A 27,556-nucleotide genomic window follows, 5' to 3' on the forward strand; every position below is an offset into this window, starting at 1 on the left:
AGAGTATAGGGTTTCCTAGATATAGAATCATGACATCTGCAAACAGGGATGGTTTGACCTTGCTCTCTATGTGGATGCTCTTTCTTTCTTTCTCTTGCTGGATGATCTGGCCAGGACTTCCCATACTATGTTAAACTGGAGTGCCGACAGAGGTCACTGCAGAAATTGTGATTTGAAAATCCAAGTTGAATTTCTGCTTCATTCATCACGGAGATTTTGACTATGATCTATCAAATACAATACAAAACAAAACGAAACAAAACAAAACAAAACAACATTCCTCTCTTATTCTGTCACATTGGCCCCCTCATTTGCAAATACGGGGCTCAACGCACCAATGTTCAGCACCACGGACAGCGCCCCAGGGCAAATAGTTTTGACGGACTTGGGTATCAAGGACAGTATTATCACAGAGCAGATTTATTCTGTGGGAGGCTTCAACAAAAACCGAAAAGCCTAAAGACCTTTGAGAATGAACGCTTTAGAGTTCAGGAATGACTTTCTGGCCTTTGAGCAATGCCGTATTTGCTAAGAGAAGACCAGGAATTTGGGTTGAGGAGCATGAAAAGGAAGTTGAGTAGGTCCCCAGAGGCAATTCAAAATTTCTTTGTTGAACATTGACTCCTGAACTCTATGTCATTTCTTTGTATCTGAGATGTCATTTTATCCACCATAAGCAAAGTAGTATCTGAGATTAAAATGTTGTAACAAATGGCCTATGTGAACTAAAATGAGCTGTTGAATATCAGTCAAGAAAGGGGAGTCACTGTATGTGTTGCAAGGCAAGCATGTAAGAATCTATAGGTTATTCAAATAAAATGGGTATCACCCGGGGCAAGCAGATATGAAATCAAACTCATGTTTTGCTTAGGAAGTTATGGGCCTCAAGATAGTCTTTATCCACTCAGAGCAAGAATTGCCTAATTCACCAAGAAATTATTTCCATGCTGGTGATGGGGTCTATAATCCATTGTCAAATAGAGAAGTGACCAAGGCTGTGACAGGGATGGTGTAAGGAGGACAGTGTTCCTAATCAGAACCTGAGACTTTCCTGTGACTGGAGAGGGAATTTCAGCCCATACTAGAAAGAAACAACAGAGAAAGGCATGAAGAGTGTAATTCACTGTGCATTGACACCTCCAGGTATCTAGATGTAAGGTTAAAGAAGCAGTACAGAGAGAAACATACCCATGAGTAAGGTTGGAGTCGAACAAGCTGCGACAATGAACATGAGTAAAGACGATGATGATGATCAAAATGATGCCTGAGATGGGCCCAGCAGAAAAAAGAGGCTATTTGATGAAACCCTCTTCAATCTGACTTTTAGGGAATATGTTGTTTACCTTCTCCTTAGTGATTCTCCATTTGCAGTATGAAGCAGATAATCACAGCTCTTGTGGAGGAAAAAGGGCTGTTATTCTGCCATCTTGGTAAAAGCTCTAAGAAGCTAAAAAGGGAAGATAAAGCCAATTGCTTCAGGAAAACATTACCAGATAAAATGAAAATAGGGTTTTGTTGGTTTTCTCAGAATATGGCCCATTACTGTGGTCTATTTTCTTTTCTGTACTTTGTTGAATTTTTAAATTTATGTATAAAGAGCTAACATGGTTTCTTTCATTGGGTGGATGCCTTGGTTATCCATTCAAGGGAGACATATCTTACTCCAACTTAATGAAATATATATATTTTTTTTGGCAAGAAACTCTTTTTTAAATTTTTATTTATTTATTTATTGCATTTTAGGTTTTGGGGTACATGTGCAGAACATGCAAGATAGTTGCATAGGTACACACATGGCAGTGTGTTTTGCTGCCTTCCTCCCCTTCACCCACATTTGGCATTTCTCACCAGGCTATCCCTCCCTAGCTCCCCCGCTGCTGTCCCTCCTCTATTCCCCCCAATAGACCCCAGTGTGTAGTACTCCCTTCCCTGTGTCCATGTGTTCTCATTTTTCCTCACCAGCCTATGAGTGAGAATATGCGGTATTTCATTTTCTGTTCTTGTGTCGGTTTGCTGAGAATGATGTTTTCCAGATTCACCCATGAAATGTATATTTTTAAGTACTTGTGAAAGCACTGGGGCACATATTGAGGCAGTATTTCTGGAACAGACCATGCTGGTTTGAGCAGATAGGACAAGAGTGAGAATCCAGGCTGAATTTTCATAAGTGGATCTAGTAGAGATGCTGGTAACCCCTCTTGCTTCCTGGAGTGCAATGAGGCAAAAGGCGCCATTTATTATCTTTTGCCTTTCTAAAATAGGTGTGTACACTGCACTTTCCTATGTCTACTTCAGTCTTGTATGTTTGATTTGTATAGGGCAAATAATGTATCCCTTTAGTGCATATGTTAAAAGAAAGTGCACCTGATAATTTGTGGTAACCTCATGCACATGTGATAGTAATTGAATGATAAGATGCTGGACTTCAAAATGAGCCTGTTCTTTTAATTGTATTGCCTTTTGTGGTTCCTTACAGGGTTCATATTTTCGGTATGTGGGAAGTGTGTAAGCCCATATACACACTTACACATGTAAGTTTGGAACTGAGTGAAAATAGTTTCCAAGGATGACCCCTTAGGACTACAAGTCAAAATAACCACAGCTTGTGGATTACTCTTCGTCTGATATGGGCTGCCTGTGTCACTCACGTTGATCAATGTAATGTCTTAGAAGTGACACTGTCTACCTTTCAAAGCAGGTTGCTATAATGTCCTGCACCTTCTCCTTGAGCCGTTTGGAAAACTTTGGTTGGTGGAAGGCAATAACCATTCATTAAGTCCAAGAGCCATGAGACTCTCATGATTTGTGGAAAATCAAGGCATGAATGGAAAAGTGAGACAGGGAAGGAAATAACCAGCCAGCTCCCAGGTGTTCACCCAGCCCTAATGTTGAGTAAGACATGAGTGAAGCATCCCCTGGAATACCAGCCTACAGATCCTCAGAAAACATGACTCCCACCACCCACATGAGTCCAATAAACCAGAAAAGCTAAGAAAGATCAGAATCAATGGTTGCTTTCAGCCAGTGTGTGTTGTGAGGTTTGCTGTGCTGCAAGGCCTACATGTAACAGTGAAGCGAGGTCTCATCACTGTGTCTGTGCGTATGAATTGTGTCTGTTCCAAAAATGAACTATATATTTTCTGATCTAAAAACCATGATCACATGTTTCCAAAGAGAAATCCCAGAATTCCATCTACATAAATTGGAAAAATCTTGCAGGTATTTAGAAACAAGAACAATCAGGATCATTGAAGGGAAATCATTAAACTCCAGAGATTCTCTAACTATTGCTTGGAGTGAAATTTTCACATGGGAAATTTGACTTTTTTTTTTTTTTGAGACAGAGTCTCACTCTGTCACTCAGGTTGGAGTGCAGTGGCATGATCTCAGCTCACTGCAACCTCTGCCTGCTGGGTTCAAGCAATTCTCATGTCTCAACCTCCCAATTAGCTGGAATTACAGGTGCACGCCACCACACCCAGCTAATTTTTGTATTATTAGTAGAGACAGCTTCTCCATGCTGGGCAGGCTAGTCTCATACTCCTCACCTCAAGTGATCTGCCTGCCTCGGCCTCCCAAAGTTCTGGGATTACAGACATGAGACACTGTGCCTGGCCAGAAATTTATCATCTTTTTCTAAAGCTCCTTTACAGCAGCCTGCACAGAGTGAGGCACAGCATTCATATACAGAAAACATTCTGCAAACAATGGAAAGAATTAAGAAATTGCACCGGATTATCCTAAAGTTACAGTTTCTCCCCAAAGCCACCAGTGATACCTGTGTGGCTGTAAACAGCTACCTAACATTTCAGTGCAGTGAGTCATCTGAGTTTGGGTAAAGGTTTTGGTTAAGCATCTGACGTCAACTACATGCTATAGAAGGATGCCATTCCTAATTTCTCAGAAATTCCAGGGACTTTGTCACTCACTCCTTGAGTCACAGGAAGGTTTTTCTTCTTCGATGTCTTAATGCTTCCCATACAGTGACTCAGGCCCTCTTGGGCTACTTCCTCTTTCCCCTCTTTTTTTTTTTTTTTTTATTTTGAGACGGAATTTCGCTGCTGTTACCTAGGCTGGAGTGCAATGGCGCGATCTCGGCTCACCGCAACCTCTGCCTCCTGGGTTCAGGCAATTCTCCTGCCTCAGCCTCCCGAGTAGCTGGGATTACAGGCATGTGCCACCATGCCCAGCTAATTTTTTGTATTTTTAGTAGAGACGGGGTTTCACCATGTTGACCAGGATGGCCTCGATCTCTTGACCTCGTGATCCACCTGCCTCGGCCTCCCAAAGTGCTGGGATTACAGGCTTGAGCCAGGTTTAGTGAACTTTTAATGACTGTATGGGAAAGAGTGAGGAGGAATTATTCTGTTAACAGGCTCTGAGAATCCCATGGTCATGCAGAAAGAGGGATTTCTCAACAGTGAGAAGTCTGGTCATCTCTTTCAATGCAGATAATCACTGAGGTCATGGACACATCTTTCCACATTTGGATCCTCTTCACAGATGTGGGCAGGAGTTGATGGGCAAAGGTGTAACAGTGTTGGCCACTTACCATTACATACAAGAGGGAAAATGCAGCAGAATGACAGCATGCCACCAACCAAGCTTTTAGCCTTCTCTCCACTCTGTCCTAGTACCTACAATGTCCCCTGAGAAAACTCCTAGTAATACAACTGAACTCAGTAGACAAGTTTCTGTTGACAGCCTACCTTTTGTGGCTATTTGAGACAGTTGCTCACTTTATTTCTAAAGTTTCCTCTTATTCCTCTGGTGAGAGTCTGCCACTCAGTGTTGCAAGGTCCCTGTTTGCTCAGCCTCCCCTCTAACCTAGAAGATCAAGGCCAGGGACCATGTCTGTGAACTTGAATCCCTGCATCTTGCACAGGGCCTCTCACAGAGTTAGAGCTTGGCAATGTTCACTGAATCCATACATTTCAGTTCCATGAACTATGACTGCCATTCACTGCTGAGGTCCTACCTTCTCTTTGGAGAAGCCCAGATTTGGGTAATGGTGGCAAAGAATGAAACCCAAGCCTTCTCACAAAAATGAAACAGACAGGTATTGTAAAACATAGAATATTATCTTCAACGACTTCTAAGCATATGAAAAGATCCATCACTTACATCTGAATAAAATGTGAATATTTTGGCCTACTCATTAGAGAATGCCAGAAAGTATGGATATAGTCATTATACCGAGGCTGTCGAGAAAGGCACCTTATTAGTGTTCACATATCAAATTTAAAATGCATACATCTTTAAATCAGTTTTTTATTTATTTGCAATTATCTTCCAATATAAGTATTGAGAGGTTGATAATGACAAAAAGATTGATTAGAAATCTTAATACAGCATCATTTGTGAGAGAAAAATATTGGAAACAACCTAAATGCCCATCAAAGGATCTAATTCAATAATTTTGAGGCACCCTTCTAATGGAATATTATAGAATTTTTAACAACTGAGGAAGCACCAAATATTGATGATGTTTTCAAGATATATTTTTAAATTGGGGATTCTTTTTTTTTAAAATTTTTTATTGGATTTTAGGTTTTGGGGTACATGAGCAGAGCATGCAAGACAGTTGCGTAGGTACGCACATGGCAGCGTGCTCTGCTTTGCTTCTCCCCTTCACCCACATTTGGCATTTCTCCCCAGGCTATCCCTCCCCACCTCCCCCTCCCACTGGCCCTCCCCTTTTCCCCCAAAAGACTATAAATCGTTCTACTATAAGGACACATGTACACGAATGTTCATTGCAGCACTGTTTACAATAGCAAAGACCTGGAATCAACCCAAATGCCCATTGATAATAGACTGGATTGGAAAAATGTGGCACATATACACCATGGAATATTATGCAGCAATCAGAAATGATGAGTTTGTGTCATTTGTAGGGACATGGATGAATCTGGAGAACATCATCCTCAGCAAACTGACACAAGAACAGAAAATAAATTGGGGATTCTTGAAAAAGACGTTGGCTCTAGAAGGCAATTCTTCTTTTGCTTATAAAGATTCTGGGACAGCACTGACCTTGATCCTCAGGGTGATCGGGGAGAGAGGTAGAGAAGGTCCTTGATGAACCTGCCCCACACTAGGCCCCTTGGCTCTGCCAGGTGAGGGCTGCTCTCATCTGTCTGTCACACGCCTGGGCTCTAGCTATACCCTCTCCTTTCTTTTGATGTCCACGTGAATCATAGTTTCAGAGACACTGTTTCTCCTGCAGATTGCAGCAGAAAAGTGGGATTGGTCTTTTCTTTGTTTTTTTAAACTTTTATTTTAGATTCAGGAGTACATGTGCAGGGAAACTCATGTCATGGGGGCTCGTGGTAAAGATTATTTCACCACAAACGTACTAAGCCTAGTACCCAATAGTTATTTTTTCTGCTCTTGTCCCACCTTTCACCCTCCACCCTCAAGCAGGCTCCAGAGTGTGTTCCCCTCTTGGTTTCCTTGAGCTTCATCATTCAGCTCACACTTCCAAGTGGGAACATGCAGTATTTGCTTTTTTGCTTCCACATTGGTTCTCTAAGGATAATGGCCTCCAGCTCCACCCATGTTCCTGCAAAAGACATAATCTCATTCTTTTCTGAGGCTGCATAGTATTCTGTGGTATATATGTACCACGTTTTCTCGATCCAGTTTGTCCTTCATGGGCAATTAGGTTGATTTCATGTCTTTTCTAACATACATAGTGTTGTGTTAACATTCATGTGCACACAATTTTACGGTAGAATGATTTATATTCTTTGGGATATATACCCAGTGACGGGTAGCTGCGTTGAGTGATAGTTCTATGTTTAGGTGTTTGAGGAATCATCACACTGCTTTCCACAATGGTTAAACTAATTTACATTGCTACCAACAATGTGTAAGTGATCCCTTTTTTTAGAAGCTTGTCAGCATCTGTTATTTTTTTACTTTTGGATACTAGCCATTTTGATTGGTGAGAGATAGTATCTTACGGTTTTGATTTACATTTTTCTAACGTTCAGGGATGCTGAGCTTCTTTTCAAAAGCTTGTTGGCCATGTGTGTATGTCTTCTTTTGAAAAGTGTCTGTCCCTGTCCTTTGTCTACTTTTTTTGAGACAGGGTTTCACTCCGATACTCAGGCTCACTTAGTGAGCAACAGAACCTATCAACAGACAACCTACGAATGAGAGAAAATATTTGCAAATTATGTATCTGAAAATTGTCTAATATCTAGCATCTGTAAGGAACTTTAGCAACTTTACAAGGAAAGAACAAACAGCTCCATAAAAAAGTGGGCAAAGGGCTGGGTGCGGTGGCTCACACCTCTAATTCCAGCATTTTGGATGGCTGAGGCAGGTGGATTGCTTCAGTTCAGAAGTCCAAAAGCAGTCTAGGCAACATAGAGAAACCATGTCTCTACGAAAAAATAGAAAAATTAGCTGAGTGCTGTCACAGGCACCTGTAATGTCAGCTACTCAAGAGGCTGAGCTGGGAGGACCTCCTGAGCCCAGGCAGAGGTTGCAGTGAGCCAAGATTTCACCGTTGCACTTCAGCCTGAGTGCCTATTTAGTTAATTTGAGGATCTCATGCTTTCCTGGATGCTGTTGACACTAGCAGATGTTCTTCAGTGTCTGAGTATTGAGTCATAGAGTATTTATTGTGATGTTCACTGTCTAGGCTTGTTTTTACCTGTCCTTTTTTCGAAGGCTTTCCAGATATGCTAAAGAAATTGAGTGTTTTGATCTAAGCTGTATCTGCTTCAGGGCAAACTCAAACCCAGTGATGCTGTGATTCTTGCAGACTCCTACAGTGACCACCTTGATGGTCATGGACAAGATCCAAGAGAATTCTCTGGATCACAATGCAGTGACTTTTGTTCTTTTACCTTTCTTTCTCCCAAAAAAACAGAGTCACTCTCTCTCTCTCTCTCTCTCTCTCTCTCTCTCTCTCTGCGTGTGTGTGGGGGTGTGTGTGTGTGTTGAGACACCTAAATCTGAGAATGGAGTTATACAAGCACCGTTGTGACCACCACCACTATGACTGGGTGAAATCTGAAGCCAGTACAGCACTGGGTCTCACTGCAGGCCTTCTGTAGCCACTCCCTGGTTGCAACCTAGGTTCATTCAAGGCCCTGGGAAGCAGTAGATGGCAGAGCAAGCCAGGTCTGTGAGCTTCCCTTCAGGGTGGTGAGTTTCCCCAGGCCTGGGGTGAGTACAGAGGTGAAAAGTCAGAGACTAAAGTAAAAAACCTTAGAAGTCAGTATGGTGTTTTATTGTACTGCAGCTAAGCTGGCACTCAAACCACAAGATGCAGTTCTTCCCACTCTTTTCTCCTCTTTCCAAAGGCAGTGGCCACCCTATAACCATTGCCACAATGGAGAGTACTGCCAGATTGTCACAGATGTTCCCTTAAGGTCCACAGGCTCTTAAGTCAACTCATGGTGAATGCTGCCTGGCATGACACTCACCCGACAGGGCCGTGAACTCTCATTGCCCAGAGCAGGTAAATAGGAATCATCCAAGAACCAAGTCCTGGCATTAGGGAAGCCAAGAGCCTGCTTGGTGCTCTACTCCCTTGTGGCCATGCTGTTACCTAAGGTGCAAGACAGAGTCCCTTTTCCTCTTTTCTCTGCTTTTACCAAGCAGAAAAAGTTTTGCCCCATAGCCACCACAGCTGGTAATGTGCTGAGTCGCACTGGAAGCCAACAGATCTCGGAGACTCATCAAAGGCCCTCAGCAGGAGAGAGAAAGTTGTTGAGTAGGTCCCCAGAGGCAATTCACATATCATTTGTTGAACATTGACTCCTGAACTCTGTTTTCTTTTTGTATCTGAAACATGATTCCTGGCCACTATGAGCACAGAGTAGTATCTGAGATAAAGATGAGCATAGCCAATGGCCAACATGCACTTAGCTGATGAACATTATTCAAGAAAGGGCTTTCACTGTGTGCTTGTATAGCAAAGCCAATATGTAGGACTGTGTAGGTTATTCAAATACAATAGCCACCAGCCAAGAGACAAGTTGATATGAAATTAAAGGCATTTTTTGTTCAGCAAGCCATGGGTCCTAGGATGATTTTCATCTACTCAGAGCAAAAATTTCTTAATTCTACAAGAAATTAATTTCATGCTGGTGATGGGGCCTATAATCCATTATCAAAATATAAAACTAATCCAGACCGAGACAGGGAAGGTGTGTGAAGAAAAGTATACCTATTCAAAATCCAAGAGTTTCCAATAAGAGAAGGAATTTTATTTCATACTGGAATGAAATGAGGGAGAAAGCTGTGCAGAGCATGGTTATCTGTGGTTTGGCACCTCAAGGTATCTGGAAGTTAGGTTAAAGATGCGTAAGGAGAGAAGCATACGCATGAGTAGGACTGGAGTTGAGTGAGCTATTGCAATGAACAAGGGGAGGGAGGATGTGGAGAATCAAAATGATGCCTGTGGTGAGTCCTGTGGAAGAGAGGCCATTTGATGGAACCCTCTTCCATTTGCATATTTTAGTTTGCAGGCAATATGTCATTTCGCCTAAGTGGTTCTTTAGATGTGCACGGAAGCAGATAATCACAGCTCTTTAAATTTTTTCAAATTATTGCTATACTTTAAGTTTTAGGGTACATGTGCAGAACATGCAGAATATGTTACACAGGTATACACATGCCTTGGTGGTTTGCTGCATCCATCCCCCCATCGTCTACATTAGGCATTGCTCCTAATGTTATCCCTCCTGAATCCCCTCACACCCCCCTATTTCTCCCCTAGCTCCCCTACCCCCAATAGGCCCCAGTGTGTGAAGTTCACCTCCTCCCTGAATCACAGCTCTTGTAGAGGGAAGAGGGCTGTGATTCGGCCATCTTGGTGGGAATTCCGAGAAGTTGAGAATGGAGGGTGGGGCCAATTGCTGCAGACAAACATTCCCAGAAGAAATGAAATTAAGCATCTGGCTGGTTTCCGTAATTATATAAACCAGTGACTGTTGTCTATTTTCTGTTGACACTATAAAATAGATATGTTCATTGCATTTTTTTCTATGTCTCTTTCAGTATTGTGTGCTTGATTTGTATAGGGTAAATAATTTATTTCTTTAGTGAAAATGTTGAGAAAAAATGCACCTGATAGTTTGTACTCACCTCATGAGCACCAGGTCTGGATTTAGATAATAAAATACTGAACTTCGCTCTGAGTCTGTTCCTGTATTGTATTGTTTTCTGGGGTTCTTTAGAAGGTAAGTGTTTTGGAGATGTGGGAAGCTTATTAGCCAGTGGCAGCAAAGTGGAACTCATCTCCAAAGATGGCCCCATCATGATGACAAGTCAAAATAACCACAGCTTGTGGAGTTCCCTTACCTTAATTTGGGCTTTCTTTGTGACACCTTGATCAATATAGAAGTCACACTGCCTGCCTTTCAAAGCCAAGGCCTGTGATGCCTTGTACCTTTTTCCTGAGACTTTAGAAGACTTTTTTTTTTTTTTGGTGGAAGCCAATCATTGACTATGATTTCAGGATTTCAGGAAATTCAAGGCACCAATGTGGAGATGAGGTAGGGAAGGAAATAAAGAACCAGCCCCCAGGTGTTCAGCCACTCTTGTGTTGAGTTGGACATGAGTAAAGCATCTCTGAAATCTCTGACTATAGATCTTTCTGAAATTGAGACACCAATCACATGATCTATCATCTACATGTTTCCTTCCACTAAAACTACAAAGCTGGGAGAAACTGGAATAAATGATTGATTTAAGCCAACAGGTATTGGGAGGTTGCCTGTGCTGCAGCGCCAACAGTAACAGCAGTAAAGCAGAATGTGTTCACTGTGTCCATTTGTCTGAATCGTGTCAATTCCACCAATAAACCACTTATTTTCTGATCTAAAACCATGACCATTTGTTTACAAAGAGAAGTCTTAGGATTCTACCCACATAAAATGGCAAAACCTGGAAATTCTTTAAAAAAAAAAAAAAAGGATTATTTAAAGGAAATGATTGATCTGGTATTCTCTAACTATTGCTTGGATTGAAAACTTCCGATGCAAACTCTCTTTTTTGTTGTCCTTTTTTGTTTTGCTTTTTTTCCATTTTTTAAAAATTATACTTTAAGTTCTTGGGCTCATGTGCAGATCTTGCAGGATTGTTACATAGGTATACACATGCCACGATGGTTTGCTGCCTCCATCCCCCCGTCATCTACATTAGGTATTTCTCCTAATGTTATCCCTCCCAATCTCCTCACCCCCTGCTATCCCTCCCCTAGTCCCCAGCCCCCTAAAAGACACAAGAACAGAAAACCAAACACTGATGTAAACTTTCTTAAATTTTTCTTTCCATTCCTTCAGTGCATCCCACACCAATCCAGGCAGTTTCAAGATAAAAGAAACATTCTTAGGATGAATGAAGAGTTAAGATATTTCACGTGGCTTTCATCAAATTATAAAGTCTCTACCCAAAGCCATTTATGCCTGTGTGGTTGTGAATAGATACCGAACATTTCACTGCAATGAGTCATCCAAAATGAAGGAAGAATTTTTGTTCAGTGTCTGACGTAAAGTACGGGCTGTAGAGGATGTTGTTCGTTTTGTCATCTCAGACATCCCGGTGGTCCTGTGACTCACTGCCTGTCTCACTTGTGTGCTTGTGCCACTTTGTCTTTTTCCTTATGAAAGTAAAAACCAGATCCTGGAAAATGTAGTGAAGTTTTATTGGCCAAGGGAGGAGGAAGGCATGAGAAGGCTCTGGGAATACCATGGTCACAAAGAAATGCGGAGTTTCTGTTGTTCCTCAACAACAGGGAGTGTGGACATGACCCTCAATCACAGACAAGCATTAAGATCAGAGAGACATTGTCACACTTGCACCATCTTCACATAACATAGTGGGAGTTTATGGACAACGCTGTAACAGTTTGCCATTTACCATCACCTACCAGGGGAAAAATGCATCAGAAATACAGCATGCCACAAAACAAGCTTTCAGCCTCATTTCCACTCAGCCCTAATGCCTATAGATAGCAACCAACCAGGATTTAGATTGATTTCATGTCTTTGCCATTGTGAATAGTGGTGCAACAAACATACACTTGCATATGTCTTTATAGTAGAATGATTTATATTTCCTTTGGGTATATACCTAGTAATGGGATTGCTGGGTCAATTGGTAGCTATGTTTTTAAGTCTTTGAGGAATTATCACACTGTGTTCCACAGTGATTGAACTAATTTTCACTCCCACCATAATGAATATGCATTCCTTTTTCTCTGCAACATTGCCAGAATCTATTACTTTTTGACATTTAAATAATAGCCATTCTGACTGGTGTGAGAGGGTATCTCGCCATTGTTCTGATTTGCATTCCCTAATAATCAGAAATGTTGAGCTTTTCTTCATATGCATATTGGCCACATATATGTCTTCTTTGGGGAAGTATCTGTTCATATCTCTTACTCGCTTTTTAATAAAATTGTTTTTTCTTGTATATTTCTTAAATTCCATATAGATGCGGAATGTTAGAACTTTGACTGATACACAGTTTGGAAAAACGTTCTCCTATTCTGTAGGTTGCCTGTTTACTCTGTTGATAGTTTCCTTTGCTGTACAGAAGCTCTTTAGTTTCACTAGATCCCATTTGTCAATTTTTGCTTTTGTTGCAATGGCTTGTGTCACCTGCATCATGAACTCTTTCCCCATTTCTATATCCAGAATGTAATTGCCTGGGTTGTCTTCTAGGGTTTTTTTTAGTTTTGGGTCATACTTTTCGGTCTCTGATCCACCTTAAGTTGATTTTTGTGAACGGCATAAGGAAGGGGTCCAGTTTTAATCTTCTGCTTATGGCCACACAGTTATCGCAGCACCATTCATTGAACAGGGAGTCCCTTCCCCATTGCCTGTTTTCGTCAGCTTGTGGAAGATCAGATAGTTGCAAGTTTGTGGCCTCATCTGTGGTGTCTCTGCTCTGTCCCATATGTGTCTGTGTGTCTACCAATACTATGCTGTTTTGTAGTATAATTTGAAGCCAGATAGCATGATGTATTCTGTTTGGTTTTTTTTGCTCGTGATTGCCTTTATCATTAGGGCTGTATTTGTTCCATGAGAATTTTTAAAAAATAGTTTTATATAGCTCTTTGAAGAATGTCATTGGTAATTTTATATGAATCACATTAGATCTGAAAATTGTTTTGGGAATTGTGGCCCTTTTGATAATATTGGTTCTTCTTATCCATGAACATGGAATGTTTTTCCATATGTTTGTGTCATCTCAGATTTCTTTGGGCAGTGTTTTTTTTTTTTTTCTAATTTTGCCTTGAAGAATGTGGCAAATTGTATTTTACAAAGATGTTCATGATGATGTCTCTTCTCCTACATGGTATTCTCCAGTGTGATCTTTTCTTGATCTTTTTAAAAATCCTTTATTTCTATAGGTTTTGGGGGCACATGTGATATGTGGTCTCTTAATGGATATTTGTGAGATATGGGTGCACCCATCACCCAAGCAGTATACACTTAACCCAATTTGTAGTCTATTATCCCTTACCTCTTCCTCTCCCTTTCTCCACAAATCCCCAGTGTCTACTCCGTCATTCTTACACCTTTGCATCCTCATAGCTTAGCTCCCACTTATAAGTGAGAACATACGATGTTTCATTTTGCATTCCTGAGTTACTTTACTTAGAATAATAGTCTCCAATCCCATCCAGGTTGTTGTTAGTGCCATTAACTCATTCCTTTTTATGGCTGAGTAGCATTTCGTCATATATAGATATACTGCAGTTTTCTTATGCACTCATTGATTGATGGTTGTTTAGAATGGTTTCACATATTTGCAGTTGTGAATTATGCTGCTACAAACATGCACGTGCAAGTATCTTTTTTTGTATAATGACTTATTTTCTGCCAGGTAGATACCCAGTGGTGAGATTGCTGGATCAAATTGTAGTTGTATTTTTAGCTCTTTAAGGCATCTCCACAATGTTTTCTATAGTGGTTGTACTAGTTTACATTCCCACCAGCAGTGTAAAAGTGTTCCCTTTCCACCTCATCCCCTCCAATATCTATTATTTTTTAGATTTTTTTGATTATGGCCATTCTTGCAGGAGTAAGGTGGTATTGCACTGTGGTTTTGATTTACATTCCCTGATCATTAGTGATGTTGAGCATTTTTTTTATATGTTTGTTGGCCATTTTCATGCCTTTGCTGCACCCATCAACCCATCATCTATGTTAGGTATTTCTCCTTATGCTATCCCTCCCCTTGCCTTTTAGCCCCTCACACGCCCTGGTGTGTGATGTGTCCCTGCCTGTGGTCCATGTGTTTTCATCGTTCAGCTCCTACTTATGAGTGAGAACATGTGGTGTTTGTCCCTGCAGGGGACATGGATTCATCATTTTTAATGGCTGCATACATAGTACTCCATGATTTATGTGTGTCACATTTTCTTTATCCAGTTTACCGTTGATGGGCATTTGGGTTGATTCCAAGTCTTTGCTGTCGTGAATACTGCTGCAATGAACACATATGTTCATGTGTCTTTATAGCAGAATAACTGACAATTTTTTCCCACTTGGGAAAATGGGTGAGTTGTCCATGTTCTTGGCATATTGAGCAGCTGCTTGCTCAAGTAAATGGTGTAAATCCCATTAGACAACACTGGGTGTAATGAGATTGCTGGGTCCAATGGTATTTCTGGTTCTAGATTTTTAAGGAATTGCCACACTGTCTTACACAATGGTTAAATTAATTTGCACTTCCACCAACAGCATAAAAGCATTTCTATTTCTCCACATCCATATTGCCCAAAGAAATTTAAAGATGCAGTGCTATTCCTATCAAACTAGGAATGACATTCTTCACAGAACTGGAAAACAAAAAACTACTTTAAAATTCACGTGGAACCAAAAAAAAGCCAAATAACTGAGGCAATTCTAAGCAAACAAACAAACAAACAAAGCTAGAGGCCTCACATTTCCCAACTTCAAACTATACTACAAGGCTACAGCAACCAAAACAGAATGGTATGGGTATAAAAACAGACATCTAAACCAATGGAACAGGGTGGAAAGCCCAGAAATAAGGCCACATACCTGCAACCATCTGATCTTCAATAAAGCTGACCAAACAAACAATGGAAAAAAGACTCCCTATTGAAGACATAGTGCTGGAAGAACTGGCTAGCCACATGCAGAATATTGAAACTGGACCCCTTCTTTATACCATATACAAAAATCAACTCAAAATGGATTAAAGACTTCAATGTAAAACTCAAAGCTACAAATATCCTGGAAGACAACCTAGGCGATACCAGGCAGGACATAGGCATGAGCAAAGATTTTATGATGGAGATTTCAAAGGCAATCACAACAAAAGTAAAAATTGACAAACTCAATCTAATTAAACTAAAGAAGTTCTGCACAGCAAAGGAAACTATCAACTGAGTAAACAGCCTGCAGAATGGGAGAAAATATTTTCAAACTATGTATCTGAAGAAGGTCTAATATCTGAGCATCTATAAGAAACTTCAACAACTTTACAATAAAAAAAACCATAAAAAAGCGGGTAAAGGGCTCAGCACAGTGGATCATGCCTATAATTCCAGCATTTTGGGCAGCCAAGGCTGGTGGATCGCTTGAGCCCAGGAATTTGAGAAAAGGCTGGGCAACCTGGCAAAAACCCATCTCTACTAAAAATAGAAAAAATTAGCCTGGCATAGTGACATGAGCCTGTAGTCTCAGCTACTCAGGAGGCTGAGCTGGGAGGATTACCTGAGCCCAGGAGCCAGAGGTTGCAGATGGTGCCACACTATTCCAGCCTGAGTGTCAGAGTGAGACTTGCTTTAAAACAGCAATGTAAAAAGGTGAGGAAAGAACAGGAACAGACACTTGTCAAAAGTAGACATACAGGTGGCCAAGAAGCATATAAAAAAAAGTTCAACATCACTGAACATTAGAGAAATGCAAATCAAAACCACAATGAGATACCACCTCACACCAGTCAGAATGGCTCTTATTAAAAAGTCAAAAAAGGACAGATGCTGCCAAGGTTGTGAAGAAAAGGGAGGACTTACACATTGTTGGTGACAATGTAAATTAGTTCATCCATTGTGGAAAGGAGTATGGTGATTCCTCAAAGAGCTAACAGAACTACCATTCAACACAGCAATCCCATCACTGGGTGTCTATCCAGAGGAATAGAAATCATTCTGCCATAAAGACATATGAACATAAATGTTCATTGCAATACTATGAACAATAGCAAAGACACGTAATGAACCTAAATTACCCTTAAGGACAAACTGGATACAGAAAATGTGGTATATGTATACAATGGAATACTATGCAGTCCTAAAATAGAATGAGATTATGTCTTTTGCACGAACATGGATGGAGCTTGATGCCATTATTCTTAGCAAACAAATGCAGGAACAGAGAACCAAATACTGCATACTCTCACTTATAAGTATGAACTAAATAATGAAACTCATGGACACCAAGAGGGAAACAACAAATAGTGGGGCCTACTTGAGGGTGGAGGGTGAAAGGTGCAATAGGAGCAAAAAAATAACTATTGGGTACCACACTTAGTACCCAGATGAAGAAATTATATGTACAGTAAACCCCATGACACAATTTTATCACAATATGTACCCCTGATCCTAAAATAAAAGTTAAAAAAATAATCTCACCTTTCTCCCAGAATCTGCAGGAGAAACAGTGTTTCTGAAACTTTGATTTACTTGAATACCAAGAGAAAGGAGAGGGTGTAGCTAGAACCCAGGTGTGTGACAGTCAGATGAGAGTGGCCCTCACCTGGCAGAACCAAGCAGCTTAGTATGGGGCAGGTTCATGCAGACACTTTCTGTACTTCTCTCCCTAGATCCTCCTGAGGATCAAGATCAGTGCTCTCATGGAATGTTTAAAGGCAGAGAGAAGAATTACCTTCTAGAGTTAATGTGTTTCCCCCAAATCGCAAAAAATTTTTTTTTAGCCATTGTACAAAATTGGGAAAATGTACACTTTTCGGGTAGATTCTGCATAGTGGAGAAAAGGCTTGAGAGGCATAAAGGCTGGGCTTTTCTATCACTTCCCCTCACCCCATCATTCTTATCTGTGCATTTCTCTGGTAACCCAATCTACAGCCTGGTACCTCCCCCATGGTAATTTCTGCTGCATTACAGACACGGTCTTGCAAATAGCTATGGCTGTGACTGAGTTTCTTCCTGTCACCTTAGCCTTTCTCAGGCTGCAAGGAAAGTTTGCTGGGAGGAGCGTGGAATCTGGAACGAAGCCAGAGGGCAAGGCTATAATGGATCATTTAAATGTTGCAACTCAGATAATCACTCAGAAGACTGGACACAATTCTGAAGAGACACCCAGATGGAGAGACCAATGTCATCTCTACCCGTGAGTTGAAAAGGCACAGCCTTCAATAATCTCAAGTCACACAAACAAGAACAACAAAAACTGGGAGATTTTATGAGATGAAAATATGAGCATTCCTTCTGTGAATGCTTTACTGACAGTTGTGGGTGCGTGGAAGAGAAACCCTGAGGCTATGGTATCTGAGATGCTTGTGGGGTGTGGGGTGTGGACCCTGGACCAGTGTAACCCTCTGGGAGCATGTGATAATGTCTGATGATCTACTAAAAGTACAAAATATTAGCCTGGAAAAAAAAGAATAAAAAAAGATAATGTCTGATGAGAGTGGAATCTGCTGAGATGATGTGACTTTAGGTGAGAGGTGGGTGGCCCACCAGGTTGAGCAGGTGTGTGTGTGGGTGTAAGGGGGTGACTTCATGACTGTGAAGTGAGTGTGTGTGAGCACAGCCAGACCAGTGCATGAGCATCTTTATGTGCACAGCGAGCAAGTGTGTGTGACTCAGTGAGTAGCGTGGCTCTGTGTCTGTGGGTGTGGGTGCTGGGATGTTACTGTGTGTTGAAGTGGGAAAATGCACGTGGCCTTCTGTGCATGTGAAGGTTCTTCCCCACACAGCAGCACCTTTGATGAAGCAGCTGTGTGTCCTTTCATGTGTGTCAATGTGGATTCCAGGTGGCTTAACTGGTGGGGATCTTGGGGATTGTGAGTTACCGAGGACTCATTACAGATCACTTATGAGAGTGGAATGTATGATCAGTGGATGTCTCTTCCCAGTAAGAGTGAGAAGAGGAATGCAGACTAGGGGGTGATGGTTTCTCAGGTGGGGACTGCACAGAGTTATCACTGGCTCTTGCCTCCAAGGCTCAGCTTCCCTGTTCCCAAACCAGCCTATTCTTCTCATCTTGGGACAGGAGGGTGTGCAGATACTGCTTTGCAAGGGAAGGACATTAGAGACCATGGTTTGAGACTGAATAATGCAAAATATCCACTGTAAGCTCTGTCTGAACTGAGACTAAACTTGTTCCTCCACCCATGAAAGAACAAGTTTACTCTCAGTTCAGGCAGAGCTTACAGAGGATATTAATCAACCAAGTAGCTGCATTCACTGGCTCATGGCTATCGAGTTGTCCCAGGTGGCTTAACTGGTGGGGATCTTGAGGATAGTGAGTTATCAATTTGGGAGGCAAAGATGAAAGAATAACTTGAGGCCAGAAGTTTGAGACTGCTCTGGGCATCACAGTGAGGCCCTTTCTTTAAAAAAACCTTTAAATATCAACTGGCAGAGTGATAGGCACCTTTTGCCCTAGCTACTCAAGAGGGGGCAGATGTGTGAGGATCACTGCCACCCAGGAGTTTGTGGTTTCAGTGAGCTATGATTGCACCACTGCATGTCAGCCTGGGCGACAGAGCAAGGCCCTATCTCAAAAATACAGAAAAATCATCAACCACTTTTAGTTGTAGAAATCAATCATTCCCTCCAGTTATGTCCCTGACCACAGGCTTCATGTGTGCAAGTCCTGGGGCTGTGCTCTCAGCGATGTGTCCATGGCCCGTGATGATTGTGAGGCACGTGCATCCCTCACACAGGGGTTCCTGTTCTTTCATCATTTCCCTTTCTCTTTTAACAAGCATTGTTATTTACTGGAGTGAATTTTTTAATTCTTACATCCTCAAGTCTTGTTTTCATTTTCCGAGTTGAAAATGAAGGCAGGTCAGTGTTTCAGGAGGACTCCCCTGTTCTGCTAGGCCACCCCCAACAGGCCCTACACATGACAGGGATTGGGGTGAGAGTTTTACATATATTAACTGCTCTATTACTGAAAACACCCTACAAAGTAGAAATTCCCAATAATCCTCCTTGTGCTGGGGAAACTGAGGTATGGAGAGTTCAAGTAGAGGATCTAAGATGGCACTGCTAGCATAAGGCAAAATGAGAACTGGAATCCAGGCATCCTGGCTCCTGAGCTCTTGTTCTTACCTCTGGGTCCACCATATCTTCAGGAATATGAGGCCCTGACTATGGAAGGGTGAAAGGGGGAGGCCTCAGAGTCTGCCCTTTGATCTCTAACCTCCTGTATCGTGGGCATGTTACTGGAGGGGAGGCTGCACCTGACTGTGCACCTCTCACTCAGCCTCAATACCCTGGCAGGTGCCATACAAACGTCCTGTGTCCTTGTCTATTGGTGCCTGTGTGATTATCAAAGGGAGACCGAACCTCTCTTTTCTGTGAGTACTCCATGGTCCAATGGAGGGGGTGGAGAAGGGAGAATATTTGCTAAGGGCTTGATGTTATGTGTGAGTAATGTGGAAATGTCTAGCTGGCAGGATGGAGGCTTCATGCAGGTGCAGGTCCTGGAGACCCTCCAGCACCCAGCATCAGACCTGCAGCAACTGCATGTGGGCCAGCCAGGGGCCTAGGGGTGGAGAATACTCAGTGGGTTGGGGCTGTGGCTCTTAATCAAGGGACACTGAATTTTCAGGGAATGAACAAGTCAGGCCCTGGGGATGAGGAGCACAGCATCTCCCTGTTGGGGGTATGAGGAGCTGAAGCATCCCCACAGGGACCAGGCCTGCAGCATCATCAGGGAGACTTTTGCCCTGGGTAAAGGGAGGAAGGGATTTGTTGTGTGTTGAGTGTGTGTTTGCGCAAGGGAGGGACCTGCCCAACCTGCTGTGTGCTTTGCCCTCAGCAATGACCCACAGCTGCAGGTGGATTTCTACACTGGGACAGATGAGGACTCAGATATCGCCTTCCATTTCCGAGTGCACTTTGGCCATCGTGTCGTCATGAACAGTCGTGAGTTCGGGGTATGGAAGTTGGAAGAGAAATTACACTATGTGCCCTTTGAGGATGGCGAACCATTTGACCTGCGCATATACGTGTTTCACAATCAGTACGAGGTGAGCACCCCAGGAGCTCCCAGCACCCAGGCTCTGTGGGCCCCCAGAGAAGGGGGCAGCTCTCATTGACCTGGCCTCACCAGCCCCTCAGGGCCCATCTTTCATTACTACTGCTCCAGGTCCTCGTCACAGAGCACACTCTGCTTGTACTGCCATCCTCAACTCTTTCCCAAATCTGACCAAGGTCATGGTCAGCTCACCTTCCATTTCCCACAAAGTAGAGAATCTCCTCTGTCTTTTCCCATAGTGCTCCTTTCTACGTATGCCATTAATTAAATTTTCTTTAAGCTGAATAAATACGATATACTTAAGAAAAAAGTTGTTTTGATCAGTCAAAAATTAAGTCTTCATATCACTTTTGGGTCCCAATTCTACTCATAAGAACATTACTAGAGCTTTGCTTGCCTTCAGAGAAATTTTTTTTTGAGATAGTCTCACTTTGTCAACCAGGTGAGAGTGCAGTGCTGTGATCTCAGCTCACTGCAACCTCCACCTCCTGGATTCAAGCGATCATTTTGCCTTATCCTCCCAAGTAGCTGGGATTACAGGTACGTAACACCACACCAGGCTAATTTTTGTATTTTTAGTAGAGACGGGATTTCATCATGTTGGCCAGGCTGGTCTTGAACTCCTGATCTCAAGTGATCCACCCACCTCGGCCTCCCAATATACTAGGATAACAGGCATAAGCCGCTGTGCCCACTCCTTCAGAGGCAATCTTTGCCTATGGAAGCATATAGATATGTCTATGATTTCATTTGTTTTTAAGTAAATCCTGGTATAAGTTACTCTACACATTAATATATCTTGAAGACATTATCAACCCATGGTGCTGCTTTAGTTTTTAAAGATTGAATAATATTGCATGAAAAAGTTTACCCACAATTATTGAACTTTACCCAATTTGGGCATTAAAGGTGTTTCCAGCATTTTGCTCTCACAAATGATGCTGTATTAAGTTTTCTAATCAATTCTTTTGTCATTACCAACCTCCCAATACTTATATTGTAAGATAATTACAAAAAATGAAAAAACTGTTGAAAAATGTGTGCATTTTAAATTTGAAAAATTAATACTAATAAGGTGACTTTCTCTATAGCTTCAGTATAAGGAATATATCCTTACTTTCTGGCTTTCTCTGATGAGTAGGCCAAAAGATTCACATTTTATTCACATTCAAGTGAGGGATCTTTTCCTGTGCTTAGAAGTGGTTGAAGATAATATCCCATGTTTTACAACACCTATGCTTCTTTGACTCTCTAACAACACTGGCTTTCATTCTTTGCCACTGCCACCTCAGATGATGGCTACACCAAAGAGGAACTGTGCCATCAGTAGTAAAAGGCAGTCACAGCTCATGGAAGTGAAAAGTATGCATTCAATGGACACGGTCTAGCACTAACCCTGTGGCAGCCTCTGTGTAAGATGCAGGCTTTCAAGTTCCTGAGACACAGGCTCTGGTGATGGGGATCATCCAGGCTAGAAGGGAGGCTGAGTTAACACGGACTGTGTGACACAGTGTAGAACTTCACTAGAGAAATGAAAGAAAGCATTAGAAATAAAGTCACCAACTGTCTCAAATAGGCACAAAACGTCATGTAAACAGAAGTGTGTCTACCACGTTCACTTATACAACTAGGAGTTTTCTTAGGAAATATTATTGGTCCTAAGGCAGAGTGAAGAAGCTGAAAACTTGTTTGGTGGCATACTGTCTGATGCATTTTTCCTCTTGTAGGTAAAGGTAAATGGCCAATACATTTATGGCTTTGCCCATCGATACCCGCCATCATATGTGAAGATGATTCAAGTGTGGAGAGATGTCTCCCTGACCTCAGTGTATGTCTACAATTGAGGGAGATGATCACACTTTTTATTTTTGAGGACTCCGTTTTTCTATCTGACCATGGTATTCCTAGAGCCTGTTAACAATCTCTCTTCACCCCTTCCCCTATGCTTGGTCATTAAAACAGCACGAAACCTCACATAATTTGGTTCTTGCTTTAATAAGAAGAGGAAGTAGTCATTCCCAAAAGGGGCCAGCACATTCTATGGGAGGCATCAGGAAATCAAAGGGGATAAACCTTCCTGTGAAGAAGTGACAAGTGACAAGGTCCCTGGAATGTCTGAGAAGACATTAGGAACAGCATCCTTCTATAGCCCGTAGTTGACATCAGACAGTCTAAACCAAAATACTTACCCAATCTCAGAGGACTCACAGCACTGAAAGTTAGGTAGCTTTTTACAGCCATGCAAGTGTACCTGATGGCTTTGGGGAGAACCTATAACTTGAGAAAAATTATGTGGAATTTCTGAATTTTTCCCATTGTTCTCGGGATGCTTATTGTGTATGAACAGTGTGCCTGGCTTTGTGAGGCCTGCTGTGAAGGAAATGAAGAAAAAGATGACAAGTTTTGCATGTGAAGTTTTCAATCCAAGTAACAGTTAAGAGACTCCCTTAAAGAATCCAAATTATTCTTATTTGCAAATATTTGAAGATTTTTTTTCATTTTATATGGGGAGAACCCAGGGGCTTCTCTTTGGAAATAAATGATCATGGTTTTGGAGCAGAGAGCATGTAGATTATTACTGGAATTGACACAATTCATGTATATGGACATAGTGAGCAGACCATGCTTTGCTGCTATTCCAGTGATGAACTGCAGCATGGCAAACCTCCTAACACATATTGGCTAAAAACAATGACCTGTTTTGATCTCTCCCAACTTTACAGGTTACTAAACTCGTGTGTTAGATCATGTGATAGGAGTCAAGCTTTCTGAGAGATGTTTTAGGCTGGGATTTCAGAGAATGCTTTACTCATGTCCAACTCAACATCAGGGCTGAGTGAACAGCTGAAAACAAGATGGTTATCTCCTTCACTACCTCACCTTCCCATTCATCGCTTTAATTTCCTCAAATAATGAGAGCCTCACAGTTCTTGGACTTAATGAATGGTGATTGGCTTTTACCAAAGAAAGCCTTCCAAAAGGCTCATGGAGAAGGTGCACGGCGTCCTAGGACCTACCTTTGAGTGGCAGACGGTGTCACTTCTATGGTAGTACATTGATCAAGGTGAGTCACACAGACAGCCCTAATCAAAAGAAGAGGACTCCACAAACTGTGGTTATTGTGACTGTAGTCATGAGGGACCGTTCCTGGCAACTAGTTCCACTCAGATGCAACTGGCTTATATCCTTCCCACATACAAAAAACACTAACCTTGTAAGGAATCTCTGAAGGCAATTCAATTACAGGAACAGGCCCAGAGCGAAGTGCACTCTCTTATCTAATCAGGATGTGGTGTCTGTGAGGTGACCAAAGAAACACATTATCACACACCTATTTTAGAGGGACAATATAAAATAGACAGCAATCACTACTCCATATTTTTGCTGAAACCAACCAGACACCCATTTTCATTTTCTTTGGGAATGTTTCTCTGTAGCACTTGTCCTCACCCTCCATTCTCAGCTTCTTGGAGTTCCTACCAAGATAGCAGAATGACAGCTCTTTTCCCACAAGAAGAGCTGTGATTATCTGCTTCATAGCATGTAAGGAGAACCACTTAGGAGAAGAAAAACAACATATTTCCTAAAAATCAATGAAGGTAGATTAAAGAGTGTTCTACCAAATAGGCTCTTTGTGTGCAAGGACCATCTCAGGTGTCATTTCAATCATTAATTTCTCTCCTCATGTTTATTGCAACAGTTCTGCAACTCCAGCCTCACTCCTGGGTATGCCTCTCCCCTTAGCCTTCTTTAACATAGCATCCAGATACCTTGAGGTACCAACACACAGTGAATGACACTCTTCATGCTCCTTTCCTTGTTTCTTTCCAGTATGGAATGTAATTCCCTCCCCTCTCACTGGAAGCTCTGGTGTTCTGATTGGGTACACTCTCCTCCTTACACCTTCCCTGTCACAGTCTTGGTCATTTCTCTTTTTGATAATGAATCATACACCCTATCACCAGCATGGAATTCATTTTTGGGGGAATCACATAATTTGTGCTCTGAGTGGATAAAAACTATCCTGGAACCCCTGGCTTCCTGAGCAGAAAATGACTTGGAGTTCATATCGACTTCCCATGTGCCTGACACCCATTTTATTTGAATAACTGACAGAGTCCTAAATTCCAGCCCTGCTAGGCAAACACAGGGACTGCCCTTTCTTGAATGATATTCACCGTGTCAGTGCTCTTCCTATGGCCCATTCATTACATTCATCTTTATTCAGCTACTACTCTGCGCTCATGGTGGCCAGAAATGACATTCCAGATACAGAGATGACATAGAGCCCAGCGTCAATATTCAACTAACAATTTTTGAATTGCCTCTGGAAACCTACTCAACATCTTTCTTCATCCTCCTCAATCCAAATTCGTGATCTTCTCCCAGCAAATGGGGCATTGCTCAGAAAGCAGAAACTCATTTCTGTACGCGAAAGTCTCCCCATCTCAAAGGTCTTTTGGTCTTTCCAGTTTTTGCTGAAGCCCCCCAAAGATAAATATACTCTGTGATGTCCTTAATGCCTAACTCCCTCAGCATTGCTATTCCTCTGGGATGCCCACTCGTGATGGTCCTAAACATTGGTGTATGTGGACCTCTGTTTGCAAATGAGAGGCCAAGAAGATGGAATAAGAGAGAAAATTTTAAAATTTCCCCCAATTTATTTGTTTTTGGTATTTAAAAAATTTTTATTTTTAGTTCAAGTGTACATGTGCAGGTTTGTTATACAGGTAAACCCCTTGTCACAGATGTTAGTTGTACAGATTACTTTATCACCCAGGTGCTAAGCAAAATACCCAATAGTTATTTTTCTGCTCTTCTCCCTCCTCCTACCTCCACTTTCAAGTGTGTGTTGTTTCCTTCTTCCTGTGTATGAGTTCGTATCGTTTAGCTCCCACTTATAAGTGAGAACATGCAGTATTTTTTTCTGATTCTGCATTAGTTTGCTAAGGATAATGGCTTCTAGCTCCATCTATGTTCCCTCAAAAGACATGACCTTGTTCTTTTTTATGGCTGCATAGTATTCCATGGTGTATATGTACCACATTTTTTTGTATTCAGTCTGTCATTGATGACAATTTAGGTTGATTCCATGTCTTTGCTATTATGATTAGTGCTGCAATCAACTAATATTTATACATATATATATTTCAATAATTTTTGAGATACAAGTGGTTTTTGATTACATGCATATATTCTTTGGTGGTGATTTTTGAGACTTTGGTGCACCCACCACCTAAGCACTGTACACTGTACTCAATACGTCGCCTTCTATCCATCACTCCTCCCACCCTTCCCTTGTGTATCCAAAGTTCATTCTGTTCCAACTAACCAGCCACTCTCCAACCACTGACAATCCCTAATCTATTCTTCTGTCTCCATGATTTCATATCCTAGACATTTCATGTAAATGAAATCATACAAAATGGCTTTTTGTGTCTGGCTTTTTCCCACTTAAAATTAAACACATAATGTTTTCAAGGTTCATTTATGCTGTAGCATGTATCCATATTCCTGCTTCTTGTAGCTGAATAATATTCCATTTTGTGAAGATATCACATTTTATCTTTTCAGCAGTTGATGAACAACTGGGTTATTTCTAGCCTTTGGCTATTGTAAATCGTGCTCCTTTTAACATTTATGTACAAGTTTTTCTTTGAACACCTGTATCCAAGCCCAGAGGTGGAACTGTTAGGTCATATTTTACTTTTATGTTTAACTTATTGAAGAACCACAAAACTATTTTTCACAGAAATGGTGCCATTTTACATTTCCATCGCCAATGTAATCAAGTTCTAAAAATTTTCTGCATTCTCACTAACGCTTGTTTTTTCGTTTTTAAAATTATAACCATCATAGTGGGTGTTAAGTAGTAACCTAAGGCTTGTGTGTGTGTGTGTGTGTGTGTGTGTGTGTATAATTTTATTTATTAACTCTTTAATTTTTTATTTCCATAGGTTTTTGGGGAACATGTGGTATTTGGTTACATAAGTTTTTTGGGGATGATTTGTGACATTTGAGTGCACCCACCACCCGAGAAGTATACACTGAACCCAATTTGTAGTCTTCTATCCATCACCTTCTTCCTATCCTTTCTCCTTGAGTCTCCATAAGAATGATACAATAAATGTATCATTCTTATGCCTTAACACCCTCATAACTTAGCTCCCACTTATAATTGAGAACATACAATTTGTGGTTTTTCATTCCTGTTACTTCACTTAGTAATAATCATGGTCTCCAATCCTGTCCAGGTTGCTGCAAATGCCATTTCTTTAATACATTCATTGACGGGCATTTCAGCTGTTTCACATTTTTGCAATTGTGAATTGTGCTGCTATAAACGTGTGTGCAAGTATCTTTTTTGTATAATGACTTCTTTTCCTCTGGGTAGATACTCAGTAGTGGGATTGCTGGATAGTTTTAATTCCTGAAGGAATCTTCACACTAGTTTACATTTCCACCAGCAGTGTAGAAGTGTTCCCTTTCCACTGTATCCATGCCAACATCTTTATTTACTTATTTATTTATTTTTGAGACGGAGTTTCACTCTTGTTACCCATGCTGGAGTGCAATGGTGTGATTTTGGCTCACTGCAACCTCCACCTCCTGGGTTAAGGCAATTCTCCTGCCTCGGCCTCCTGAGTAGCTGGGACTACAGACACGTGCCACCATGCCCAGCTAATTTTTTGTATTTTTAGTAGAGATGGGGTTTCACCATGTTGACCAGGATGGTCTTGATCTCTTGACCTTGTGATCCACCCGTCTCAGCCTCCCAAAGTGCTGGGATTACAGGTTTGAGCCACTGCGCCCAGCCTAACATCGTTTTCTTTAAATAATTTTTTGATTATGGCCTTCTTGCAGGAGTAAGGTGGTATCACATTGTGGTTTTGATTTGCATTTCCCTGATTATTATTGATGTTGAGCAGGTTTTCATATATTTGTTGGCCATTTGTGTATCTTCTTATAAGACTTGTCTGTTCATGTCCTTAACTCACTTTTTGATAGGATAGTTTGTTTTTTTCCTTGCTAATTTGTTTAAGTTCCTTGTAAATTCTGGATATTAGTCCTTTTTAGATATATAGATTGTGAAGATTTTCTCCTACTCAGTGGGTTGTCTGTTTACTCTTCTGGCTGTTCTGTTTGCCATGCAAAATGGTTTAGTTTAATTAAGCTTCACCTGAAGATGGCGCTGTGAGAACAACCCAGGATTGGAGCTCTCATTGAATCCTCAAAGAGGTGAGTTGGAGCTGCATTTCCAGACTGATCTTTGTTGCCCACAGAACGGGGAAACTCCCAAGTATAAAAAA

At 41.5% G+C, this 27,556-nt stretch overlaps 2 protein-coding genes across 5 annotated transcripts in view; one reads left to right on the forward strand and one right to left on the reverse strand.

Annotated features, from left to right (window-relative positions):
* Positions 1-27,556, reverse strand: part of LGALS14 (lectin, galactoside-binding, soluble, 14) — a 71,513-nt gene that overhangs the window by 8,126 nt on the left and 35,831 nt on the right. The window lies entirely within an intron of this gene.
* Positions 338-22,148, forward strand: LOC100414263 (galectin-16-like). Its single transcript, XM_078359607.1, has 7 exons — positions 338-401; positions 2,477-2,531; positions 9,743-9,868; positions 18,837-18,903; positions 19,487-19,563; positions 20,028-20,238; positions 21,974-22,148. The coding sequence occupies exons 1-7, from the start codon at positions 338-340 to the stop codon at positions 22,088-22,090; spliced, it is 717 nt and encodes a 238-aa protein (XP_078215733.1). The 3' UTR covers positions 22,091-22,148.

The sequence above is a fragment of the Callithrix jacchus genome, chromosome 22 (assembly GCF_049354715.1).
Source record: "Callithrix jacchus isolate 240 chromosome 22, calJac240_pri, whole genome shotgun sequence".
NCBI classification, from domain to species: Eukaryota; Metazoa; Chordata; class Mammalia; order Primates; family Cebidae; genus Callithrix; species Callithrix jacchus.